Source organism: Peromyscus leucopus, chromosome 8b (assembly GCF_004664715.2).
Source record: "Peromyscus leucopus breed LL Stock chromosome 8b, UCI_PerLeu_2.1, whole genome shotgun sequence".
Classification (NCBI taxonomy): Eukaryota; Metazoa; Chordata; class Mammalia; order Rodentia; family Cricetidae; genus Peromyscus; species Peromyscus leucopus.
The window spans coordinates 28896912-28909763 of record NC_051086.1 but is presented as its reverse complement, the minus strand read 5'-3'; the positions used below and the strand labels follow the sequence as shown (position 1 = coordinate 28909763).

At 43.3% G+C, this 12852-nt stretch overlaps 1 protein-coding gene across 2 annotated transcripts in view; it reads left to right on the top strand.

The window, feature by feature from the left end:
- Nucleotides 1–12852, top strand: part of Parn (poly(A)-specific ribonuclease) — a 171667-nt gene that overhangs the window by 66062 nt on the left and 92753 nt on the right. For both annotated transcript variants that reach the window (XM_037200844.1, XM_028890050.2), the window contains exons 19-21: nt 606–661; nt 1633–1719; nt 6075–6149. In XM_037200844.1, the coding sequence (XP_037056739.1) occupies nt 606–661; nt 1633–1719; nt 6075–6149 (218 nt within the window). The remainder of the gene's footprint in view (nt 1–605; nt 662–1632; nt 1720–6074; nt 6150–12852) is intronic.

Below are 12852 nucleotides of genomic sequence, written 5' to 3'. Positions count from 1 at the left end.
GTAGGACAGTGCTCCACACAGGGTTTCCTTTCAACTTTTCATTAAAAATTTCATTAATCTAGATGGTACTTTTTGAGAAACTACTGAGTACCTGGAATTGTTGTAGGTGTTTGAAATACCACAATTTGTATTTTTATCTTTATGATAAATAATTTAGCTCAAGAGGAAAAAAAAATCTCTGAAGTGAATTTTAAGAATCCTATTTTTTTTTAAATAGAATAAGTGCATTTGTTATTTCTCTATTGCTGTGAGAAAATAACACCATAACCTAGGCAGCTTATAGAAGAAAGCACTTAATTGGGCTAATGGTTTCAGAGTGCTGGAGTCTATGATGGCGGAACAAAGGAGGCGTAGTGGCGGGAATGTGCACTTAGGGAGCAGAGAGAGCACACGGGTCATGGCATAAGTTTTTCTTCCTACAAGACCACAGCTCTTACTCCTCAAACATTTCCACCAGCAGAGGACTATGTAATTAAACAGGAGCCCATGGAGGCCATTCTTATCCAAACCACACAGTGACAAGTAGCTTCTGCTAACATTTGAATAGATTTTTTTTAAATAAATTAGTTTGTTACCTGCCTGTTTGTTTGTTTCTCTTTTGGTAGGTTATTTCTTATGAGGGTCATGGACATTCCCTATCTGAACTTGGAAGGGCCAGACTGTGAGTATACTTTGATTTCCCCATTGCATCTTTGTTGTCAGAGTGCAGTCTGAAACGGTTACCTGGAAAAAAGGGCTGACAAAAGAGCCTTTTTACTTAAACATGGGCAGTGGTTTGTGGTTGGTCGGGATTGCATACTTAAAAGTTCAGGGGACCCTTGGGCCTTCATTACATTTTCCAGGCTATATAAATATGTCTCATAGCCTGGAAAAAAAATATATGTTCATAGTTTCATCCTCCACAAAGTAGAATCATTTCCAATACATATTTAAAATATGCTGTCTATATCGGTAATTTGTTAAATTTTGTGTTTTCTAGTTACTTATGCATATATTTAAATTTAGCAAGTTAATTTTTTAAATGAAATTGTTGTGGGTTACCTGACATGTAAGAACAGCCTGCTAATGCCTGGGTATGGAAATGTACCTCTGGAATCCCAGCACTTGGGAGCAGAGGCAGGATTACTGTGTCTTTGTGTTGGCTGTGTCTACATAGTGGTAAGACTTCTACTGATCCTCTTAGGAGTTGTTTGGTAACCATGAAACATCTGTGTTAATTCTTCAAGGTAGTATGGACTAGTTTAATTAAAGAATCCATACTTGCCATTGTGGTGGTGCATGCTTAGAATCCTTGCGTTCTGTGGGCTGAGGCAATCAGAAAATCACTGACTTGCCTGGTCCCTTGCTAGAAGCCAGCTTGGCTGTTGTTCCTCAGGAGCTGTTCGCCTTGTTCTTTGAGACCCAGTGTCCACCTGGAGCTCACTGATTAGGATAGACTATTGGCCAGAGAGTCCTGTTTACCCCTCCCCAGTACTGGCACTTGGAGCATACTCCTCCATGTCTACCTTTTTATGGGGTCTGGAGGCCAGGCACAGGCCTCATGCCTGTGTGGCAAGTGTCTCGGTGACTGAGCTGGTCCCTCGCCAGTGCTCGGATCATGTCTGAACTGTCGTCCTTCTGCCACTTTTGTAGTGCAGCCTAAACGTGATCATGTTCTCCACGTGACATTCCCCAAAGAGTGGAAAACCAGCGACCTTTACCAGCTCTTCAGCGCCTTTGGTGAGTAGAGAACGGTGTGACAGCTTTGAAGGGTTGCCTTTGTCCTGTTGTAGAGATGGTCGGAGGAGGGGTGAAACGGTTCTCAGTCCAGGCACGGCCTTGTTCTGTTCTAATGGGATCTGAGGTGCGACGTGTAACCCTGGCTGACAGTCAGATGGGCCATCACCGTGACTGCCTCACTGCTGATGAGGAAAACAAACCTAAATCAGGGTAAATAATTTTTAAGATTAAATTCAGAGAGACTGTTTAATACTGACAAGCAGTTTCTACATGAGATTAATACTGACAGCAACAAACACAGATGTCTGAGCAGACCAAGACTCCAGATGTGTGTAAGGTAGGCAGTTTCTCTCATTCTTTTTTTTTTATATTAAAAATCAAATATTTATGTATGTATCATTGAAGGGCTGAAGGTGGCACTCAGTGGTAGAGGTCCCTGGATTCCATCCCTAGCATTGCCATAAAGAAAGTGAACAAAATGGATTGGGGATTTAGCTTAGTGGCAGATCGTGCCTAGCAAGCGCAAGGCCCTGGCTTCGGTCCTCAGCTCCAAGAAAAAAAAAAGAAAGAAAGAAAAAAAGAAAGTGAACAAAACCTCAGATAACATTTACTACTAAGTGATAAGTAATAAAGACTTCGAAAAATTGAAAATATTAAGATCCAGATTAAATCTTTGATAACCTAATTCTTAGGTCACAGATCATGTGGTTAGACCTCTCAGGGTTTGTGAATGTACAGGTTTGTTATTTTAACAAGTGAAGTATTGAAGCTGTATATTCTCTTTGGTAGAATAAAGTGAAAGCGGAAAACTGGTCAGTAGTAGGATGCCTAGTAATACTTGTATATCCTCAAAAGATGTAACTGCAGACATGTAAGGGAATATTCACAGGCTGATGAGACGGCTCGGTGCGTGCTGTGCGAGCTTGGTGATGTGAGTGCAATACCTGGAACCCATGTTAAAGTGGAAGGAGAGACTCCACTCCACGGTTGTCTCTGACCTCCACATGTGTGCTGTAGCTTCTGTAATAGACACAGTAGCAATTGTCTTGGTTAGTATTTCTATTGCTACAATGAAACACCATGACCGGAAAGCATGTTGGGGAGGACAGGTTTGATTTGGCTTATACTTCCACATCACTGTCCATCACTAAAGGAAGTCAGGACAGGAACTCAATCAGGGCAGGAACCTGGAGGCAGGAGCTGATGCAGAGGGCATGGAGGAGAGCTGCTTACTGGCTCAACCCCCATGACTTGCTCAGCCTGCTTTCTTCTAGAACCCAAGACACCAGCCCAGGGATGGCCATACACACAATAGGCTGGTTGCTCCCTCATCAATCACTAATTAAGAAAATGCCCTACAGGGTTGTGTATAACCCTGTCTTCTGGAGGCATTTTTCTTAATTGAGGTCCCTTCCCTCAGATGACTTTAGCTTATGTTGGCATAAAACCATCCGGCACAGTAATGAATAAAACAATATATGCAGAGGTATAAACATTTAAAAAAAAATTTAAACTGTATTTTTTTTTTTTTGAGACAGGGTTTCTCTGTGTAGTTTTGGTGCCTGTCCTGGATCTCGCTCTGTAGACCAGGCTATTGCCTGCCTCTGCCTCCCGAGTGCTGGGAATAAAGGCGTGCGCCACCACTGCCCAGTCTCAAACTTTATTTTAATACTTAGATTAAAAAGAGGATATGGAATAGGATCTTGCATAATTAACACTATTTTAATTATGAAATTAAGATGAGAAAGCAGATGGAAGTGATGGAAGATGCATTCAACATTCACCACTGAGTATTTTATTATTATTTATTTAAAAAATCTGTATGGTTTTTTTGTCTGCATTTCTGTATTAACACCATGTATATGCAATGCCCTGGAGGTCAGAAGAGAGCATCGGATCCCCTGATACTGCAGTTACAGACAGTTGTGAGCCTCCATGTGGGTACTGGGAATTGAACCCAGGTCCTTTGAAAGAGCAGTCAGTGCCCTTAATGGCAGAGCCATCTCTCCAACCATGCCATGGAGTATTTTACATATGGTCTTTTTGTTTCGTTTTAAATATTACTTGTGTACATTGGTGCTTTGCCTCCATGTATATCTGTATGAGGGTGTTGGGTACCCTGGAACTGGAATTACAGACAGTTGTAAACTGCCATGTGGGTGCTGGGAATTAAACCTGGGTCCTCTGGAAGAGCAGTCAGTGCTCTTAACCACTGAGCCATCTCTCCAGCCCGGTCTTTTTGTTTTATAAGCTTTGCTGTCTTTTCAAAATGATGAGCACATCCGGGTTTTTATTATTAATACCACTTATAATTCATGCTGCACATTACCTCTTAAGTTAAAAACAACCCAGAACGAACACCTTATGTGAAAGCAGGCATGTGTCTAGAAAGTTCCTTTGCTGAGGGTCTCTGCCCATTTTTAAAGTCTGGTGCTCTGTCTGTTCCCAAGGACAGTGATGCGAAGTGCAGGTTCTCCTCTTCAGACTCCGGGGCCCTGGGTTCCTTTCTGCGCTCATATACTGTTTGCTTCAGTGTAGTACTTTTTCCTACTGTTTCTCCCTATCATCCTGTCTTGGTTTTTCTCTCTCCAAATTCTCAATTTTTAAATTACAGGCGTGCGTGCATGTGTGCATGCACGCAGCGATGGATCACATGTGGAAGTCAGAGGACAGCTTGTAGGAGTCAGTTCACTCCTCCCACCATGTGGATCTTGGAAATGGTCAAGCTTGGCTGCAATCTCCTTTATCCACTGAGCTGTCTCAGCAGCTTTCCCTGTCTGCATCCTTCTTTTCCTTGTCCTCCACACTCATTTCCTGGCCTGATTTCAACACTGAATTTCCCTTCTGTCAGTAGTGTTTATTTATCACATTCCCTTCAACTTCAACATTCATCTTCAGTCTGAGTCTTTGGAGCAGCTTACTTTTGGTTGCTGTTGGAAGCTCACCACAGCCTGGTGTGTTAGGAAAAAGGGTCTATTTTGGCTCAGAGCTCTTTCTAGTAGTTTGGAGTCACAGCCTTCTTGCTGTCAGGGTCCCCAGGCCGTACAGAGCATCTTGGAATGAGAGAGGAGCACAGGTCCTTGTGTGTGCATCTGACAAACACCCCCTCTTCTTGTCCAGCCAACAGTGCTCCCATGAGGGCACCACCCTGGATGAGCTAACTTATCCTGCCACCCCAAGGCCCCACTGCTGAGTATTATGAGTCAATTATGCTTCTCCCTTTATGTTTCCAATGTCTGAATACCTGATAATGGAGATTAAGTGTTAACATGGGGCAGGGACAAAAGATCCAAACACTAGCAGTCTGTAAAATGAAGTAGTTATAACAGTTTGATTGTATAAGTTCTCTGAGTTTTGTTAGTGACCTTCAAAGATAAACAACTTCTGATCCTGGCATAAGATTGGACAGAATTGTGGCATGTCCTTGTAGCTAAGCTTCTTTCTTTTTAAGTTTTAAAATTTATTATCACTGTGTGTGTGTGTGTGTGTGTGTGTGTGTGTGTGTGTGTGTGAAGTCCAGAGCTTGATGTCAGATATCTTCCTCAATTAAATCTCTACTATTTTTCTAAGATTTAAAAATATTATATTTATTTTGTGTGGACAAACATATGCCATAGCATGTATATGAAGGCCAGAGGACAACTTATAAGAGTTGGTTCTCTTCTACCATGTGGGTCCCGCAGAGCCAACTCAGGTCTTGGCAGCAAGTGCATTTACCCACTAAGTCATCTCACTGGCCCTCTCTCAACCTTAGTGTTTTGATGCTTGGTCTATCACTGAACCCAAACCTCACCAATTTTGCTAGGCTTGCTGGCCCAAGAGTTCCAGGGATTTGCCCGTCTCCACCTCTCCAGCTCTGGGCATATAGGCACACTCAATTGTGCTTACCTTTTTACATGGCTGCTAGAATCAAACCGAGGTCTTTATGGTTTGCACACACAGGACGTACATGCTCCTCATATACCAGTGGAGGAGGTTGAGTGTCCTGCTGTGGCACAGGATCTCTCACTGAACCTGAAACTGTCCTAGGCTGGCCAATGGGCTTCTGAGATCCTGCTGTTTCCTGCCCCCAGTGCTGGAGTTACAGGCCTGGCTTTTTTTATGTGGGTGCTAGGGGTTTGAAGTTAGGACTTCATGCTAGCACAGCAAGTGCTGTTAGGCTAAGCCATCTCAGAAGTAAGTAGTGGACTAAAATTTTCAGTAAGCTGATCAGTGCTGAGGTTTCCAGTCTTACAGCAATACTTCATCTGTCTGGACTCTACTGGAATATGCTGGACGGGAGTCTATTGTGTGATTCTCTAAATGCTCAGATGCTCACTTTGTTTTTAATTCTGTTTTTAATTCGCTATTAACAGGTAACATTCAGATATCCTGGATTGATGACACGTCAGCCTTCGTTTCTCTCAGCCAGCCCGAACAAGTACAAATTGGTTAGTGTCTTAGACATCTGTTTTGTGTGTGAATGAGGTGGGGGTTCGCCTTCAGTTTGAAAGATGTGGTTTCAAGCAGCTGGTTCACTGGCATTGCTGCTCAGTTAATTTTTGAGTTTGTCAGTAAAATAAAGGAAAAAATTGGTAAGTATATCATACAGAGAAGTGTATTTGATTCAGTATTCTAAAGATACTTAAACTGTGGCTCAAGATCTCATGTTGTATCTTGTGACTGAATGTGGGGTTTGAAAATTTGACACTAGAGCAAGGTTTCTGAGCATGCAAGGACCAAACAATGGCAAATCAAATGCTAGTGCACTGGAGAGAGTGCTTGTCCATGTTGTCCATGGCTTCACTCCAGCCATGCTGAGCACACAGCATGTGTGTTTGATGCTGCACACGCCCTCCTGCCATGCACCACCCTCGTCAACTGCCTGAAGCACCTCAAATTAGATTAGCATAGGTTCCAGCTGCAATGTTTTCATGTACTTACAGTGTTCTGCTGTGCAGAAGCATCGTGCTTTAATTGTGGCAATCAAAGAGGTCACATTTTTCCTACTGTTGTTCCTTAGCACCCATCAAATTAATTAATACAACTTTGGGTTGTATTGTGGTAGATAAGCACATTCATCTCATTAGAACATAAATTACTTTTGTCTTAACAAATAACAAAATTATATGTATACCAAAATGAGTTATGTTGTTGCTGCATTTTTTTGTTGTTGTTTTATTTTGTTTTTTAAAATACAGAGTCTCAGTTTGTAGACCAGGCTGGCCTTGGACTCATAGAGATCTGCCTGCCTCTGCTTCTCAAGTGCTGGGATTAAAGATGTGTGCCACCACATCTGGCTACCAAAGAATTGTTTTAATTTAATTTTTTAAAGACTTATTATCAGTAAATGTTTGATTAGTCTATCTATTTAAAATTTTTATTATTTTATTTTATTTGTATGGGTGTTTTGCTGGCATGTATTTCTGTTCACCACATGTGTGCCTAGTGTCTGTGGAGGCCAGAAGAGGACATTGGATCCCATGGAACTGGAGTTGGATCTCGTGAAGCAGTAGCTTTTTGTGTTGTTTTGTTTTGAATAGGGTTCCCTATGTAGCCCTGGCTGTCCCTGTGTGAGCCACCATGTGGGTACTGAGAACGGAACCTGGAAAAGCAGCAGTGCTTTTCACCATTCAGCCATCTCCGCAGCTCATCTGTTTTATATACTCATGTGTAGTTTCTCAGGCAGACAGGATTGCACTGTGAGGCGTTTAAGAACCCTGTGTTAGATGAATCATGTGGTCTGTTTCCTCACATGCCTCCATTCTATTTCTTTCCTGATGTGCTTTTTCTGAAATAAGTTGCAGATATACTTTGAGAATTTGCAAATTGAGGTGAGGGCAGTACTTCTGAAGCCCTCATTGGCCTGTTCATCTTGTACTTACTTTTCCTATTTGTCTGTGATTAGCTGTGGTTTCTCCATGCCATTAAGCTTTTTTTTTTTTTTTTTGAGACAGGGTTTCTCTGTGAAACAGTCCTGATTGTCCTGGAACTCACTGTGTAGACCAGGCTGGCCTTGCACTCACAGAGATCTGCCTGCCTCTGACTCACGAGTGCTGGGATTAAAGTGTGTGCCGCCACCGCCTGGCTATCAAATGTTGTTTTGTTTTGTTTTGTTTTTTTACAAGCGAAGTGAATGATACTTCATTTACTTTTAAATAGGATTCTGAAAAGATGGATCACCACATCTTTTATTGATCCTTAAAACATCTACTACCTTTTTTCTTTAGCATTTGCTTATTCAATTTTTTTCTTTTCTTTCTTTTTATGTATAAGAGTGTTTTGCCTGTTTGTGTGTCTGTGCACCACATATGGGCCTAGTGCCTTTGGAGGCCAGAAGAGGGCATCAGGTTCCCTGAGACTAGAGTTTCAGGTATTAGTGAGCCACCATGTACGTGTTGAGAGTTGAGCCTGGGTCCTCTGCAAGAGCAGCTTGTTCTTTTAACCATGGAACCATCATATCTTCAGCTTCTAAACATACTGTCTAAAGGTGAAAAGTTTTTTTAATTGTAAGGGTTTAAAGATAATCCCTAGAGACCCCAGATTCAAATAGTATGCAAATACAGTGTTTATTCTGCAGAAATAGTGAGCATGCAGAAGTCAATCATCCATACAAAATGGCAATGTCGAACCAGGACAAAGGCATGTAGCCCCTTTTAAAGTGAACTGGGGGAATTCTAAGTATGTTGAGCTACTCTCTGTTCTAATTGGGCAGTCAAAGAGCAGTTACATGGGGCACATGTAGATTGGTTGGGGCTGGTAACCATTTCATCCATTGTGACCTTTTTAGTCATATATGGTCAGTAACAACTGTATGCTGTGACTTTGGGTCTCTCAGCCTTATAAGACCAGGTTTGGAACTGTTTAGCTGATTGGCTAAACTTGACTGAGGGACTTCCTGGACTCAGGCTTAGGTAATTTTCTACAATAGAGTTGTTCTGTGTCTAAGATAGAGTCACATTCCGGTCCCTTCATTTCCTCCTCCTTGAGTAGATAATTACTCAAGTCTTTGAGTTAGCTGCATATCACATTCGTCCATGGGAGATGTGAGGGGGATGTACTGGGACTTGAGAACCATGAGTTGTATGGTAGAAATTCTATCTTTAACAAACCATACCAGAGCATTGATTATACAGGGACCACAAATTAATGCAAGCAAGAAGAGAATTAGGGGTCCCATTAGGGTTGAGATGAGGGTGATGGTCATGGTGACCAAGAGAATAGAATAAGGATTGAACCAATTTTTGTCTTGAGTCTTTTGTTTTTCTCTTTTGTATAATTTTTTCTACTGAGAGACAGAGATTCTTTTATGACTCCTAAGTGGTTAGCATAAAAACATTGTTTTCCCAATGCTAGGCATAGTCGCCCTTGTGGGAACAAGAGATCTAATCCTCGCTGGCTTTGGAGGGTAACTTTGACCAAGGACATTAGGGAAGCTTCTAAGTGTGACATGAACTTTTCTTTCTTCTTCTTCTTCTTCTTCTTCTTCTTCTTCTTCTTCTTCTTCTTCTTCTTCTTCTCCTTCTCCTTCTCCTTCTCCTTCTCCTTCTCCTTCTCCTTCTCCTTCTCCTTCTCCTTCTCCTTCTCCTTCTCCTTCTCCTTCTCCTTCTCCTTCTCCTTCTCCTTCTCCTTCTCCTTCTCCTTCTCCTTCTCCTTCTCCTTCTCCTTCTCCTTCTCCTTCTCCTTCTCCTTCTCCTTCTCCTTCTCCTTCTCCTTCTCCTTCTCCTCCTCCTCCTCCTCCTCCTCCTCCTCCTCCTCCTCCTCCTCCTCCTCCTCCTCCTCCTCCTCCTTCTCCTCCTCCTTCTTCTTCTTTTCTTTCTTGGAGCTGAGGACCAAACCCAGGGCCTTGTGCTTGCTAGGTAAGCACTCTACCACTGAGCTAAATCCCCAATCTTGACATGAACTTTTCTAACTGATCTATAGCCATACTTAAAGCTTTGTAATTGCTGGGCAGTGGTAGTGTATGCCTTTAATCCCAGCACTCAGGAGGCAGAGGCAGGCAGATCTCTGTGAGTTCGAGGCCAGCCTGGTCTACAAAGCAAGTTCCAGGACAGTCTCCAAAGCTACACAGAGAAACCCTGTCTCGAAAAACCAAAAAAAAAAAAAAAAAAAAAAAAAGCTTTTTGCCGTCTTGGAGAATGAGGGCTGAAGTGCCCACCTCTGCCACACCAGCGATGCAGAGTCCTAACAAGGTTGGTACCTGGACCGCAGCAGTGGCAGCTCATTTAATTTGAGTGACTGGGGGCAGGGACAGTTTGCTGTTTCATTTTTTCATCTGAATAGTGAAGGATTTGGGGGGCAAGTTGGACCAGTACACAGAACCCATGAGTGCGGCTGAGAGCTTGGATGTGGATGCACGGGGCTAATCTTGTAGAGCATGCCCACCAGGTGTTGTCGTGGGGGCGGGGGTGTACAATGTAAGTTTCTTCATTTGAGACCTCCTGGGTGATATTACATAAGTGGCTATGAGCTGATGGGACTGACCATGTTTCTTTTGCAACACAAAACCTATTTCTTTTAACTAGTCCAAGGGTTAACCTTCCATTACCTAGGTCTTGCCAGCAGCAAGCCTTGCTCTCAGCAGAAGTATAGTTTCCAGGAATGGCTATACCTTCATAGTAGGGTGGCTTTGTATCTAAGCAGAGCTGACATTCAGTGGTGAGCTTGGACTTAGAAACATTTAGTACCTGATATATGGCCCAGAGGAGGTTCCAAGGCCCCGTCCTAGACTGTAGCTCCTCGTCTATAGTCATAGGCTGTGACCAAATTGTCTTGGGTCCCAGGGTCTGGGTGATCTTTGCAGTGGGCTCAAATTTCTGGGAGGGTACCTTAATGTGTGACAAGGCTGAGTTTGGGCCCAGTGGCACCCCCTATGTGAACTGGACCTGCTGGGTGATGAGTTGAATTGTGAATAATACCCCATAATCATATCCAGGTACATAAAGCCATAGTCTCCAGGTCTTTCCCACTCCCCATTCCTTGGGGGGTGAGGTGGACTGTGATGGGGTTACAGTCAAAGAAGGACCATAGTTGCCAGAGACTGTTTGCATAGAGTTTAGGCTGCAGTCCGTATCTCCGTCCTTGTGAGTTTAATCCAGGTCCCTTTTGACTGTGATAAGGTCATCTCTTATTGGTGGTGTTCAGGAGACAGTCCCAATTGACTCACAGCCCCAGTTTGCACAGAAATATGACCCTGACCCTCCACACATAGTCCGTTGTGACCTAGATCTCCTTCCTCCAGAGCAGATGTAGAAGGTAGTTTCTCAATACACTGCGTTGGGCTGGGTATTGGCATCTCCTTATATGGCCCATGGGGTCCAAGTCCCATCATCTAGTGTTCATGAGTCAAAGACCAGATCAGGAAACAAAGCACCTTGGCCAGAGTTAAGGTTACAGGAGTTACTAGAGTGAAGATTTGTAGAACCTAAGCTTCAGTGGATCTCTAGGGTGTCATTGAACTTTCTATTTTCCTCATCTGGGGTTCATTGGGCAGTCTATCTCGACATTGGTGCAGCTTTTGGGTCATCTCTTGTCATGCAGGCTTGATGTGGGAGTTATGTAGCCAGGTTCTTATTCTGTTGACTCTCACAGTGTGGGCATGGTCAGGATCACCATGTGCAAACCTTTCCACCGAGACTCAATGGTCTTGTGATTATGTCTCTTAATCCAGACTTTATCATCTGGTTCAAAGCAATAGGGATTAGGATGGGGAGCCAATTCATAGAGGTGGCATATATCTGGGAAGATCTGCTTCTAGACCCTATGTAGGGCCTTCAGGGATTGCAGAAATGTTTGGTGGTTGAATTCTGCAAGAATCTCAGATTGGAAGTTAGGCAGAAGGGGAGGGGGCCTCCCATAACATATCTTGAAGGGAACGATGCCCTGGGTATAGGGGGTATTTCTTACCTTATATAATGCATAGGGAAGGAGGGCCACCCAGTCACCACCAGTTTCTAGGGTTAATTTAGTCAAGGTCTCTTTTAAAGTCTGATTCATTCTCTGTATCCTGAACTCTGGGGATGATATGCACAATGGAGTTTCTAATATGTCCCTACAGTTTTAACAAGTGACTGTGTTACCTGAGAGATGAAGGCAGGTCCATTGTCAGATCCTAATAGTGTAGGCAGTCCATATCTGGAAATTATCTCCAACAACTTCTTGGCTACTATGTTGGCCATTTCTTTCTTGGTGGGAAATGCTTTTTCCCAATCTGAAAATGTATCTACAGAGACTAGGAGATATTTATACCTGTACAGATCCAGTTTGGCTTCTGTATAATATTTTTCCCAGTTGGCACCTGGCCTTCGTCCATGTAGTCTGGTCCCTGGGGTCCTTTGTCCCATAGTTAAGAGATTTACTGCCCTTACAAGTAGGGCAGTGAGAAATCATTTCATCCAGTAGGGGTCCCAGGTAGATTTCTCAAACGTTCTTTAGGCTTCTCGTGTCCTAAGTGGGTATTCTGATATATCTGATGAATAAGTTGTTTGCAAAATCTGGTGCAACCATCTGATGTATGAAGCCACCCATCCTTTCAATAAGGTCCTTGACATTTTTTCCTGGTCCCTCCTACCTTCTGAGCTATAATGAGGGCCAGAGGAAGTTCTGGCAGGACCATGGCTAACAGGGCAGTAGTGTCTGTACCCAGGGCAGCCTCCTTAGCAGCCTTGCCAGCCAGTCCCTTGGCCCTGTCAACTGACCCTTTTTAGTTCCCTGGAGCTGGAAGTTTTCCCGTGTTCTGCCCGGTCCTGCAGCTGCTGAGACCCAAGTAAATACATAGAGGCTTATATCAATTCTGAATTGCATGGCCATGGCCTATGACTCAATTTTCTTGCTAGCTATCTCTTATAACTCAGCCCATTTCTGTTAATCTATATGTCACCACGTGTTCTGTGTCTTTACCTGTGTGCCATTACATGCTGCTCCCTGGATGGTGGGATGGCGTCTCCTCTGTCTCTGCCTTTCTTTCCCTGTCTTTCTCCTGGATTTCCTGCCTGCCTCTAAGTCACCTTGCCATAGGCCAAACAGCTTTATTTATCAACCAATCAGAGCAACACATATTCACACCATACAGAAAGACATCCCATAGCAGTCCCCTGGGCAGTGGATGATGCCTACCTTAAGAGGTAGCCATATTGCTTTTAGTAAGGCTAGGAT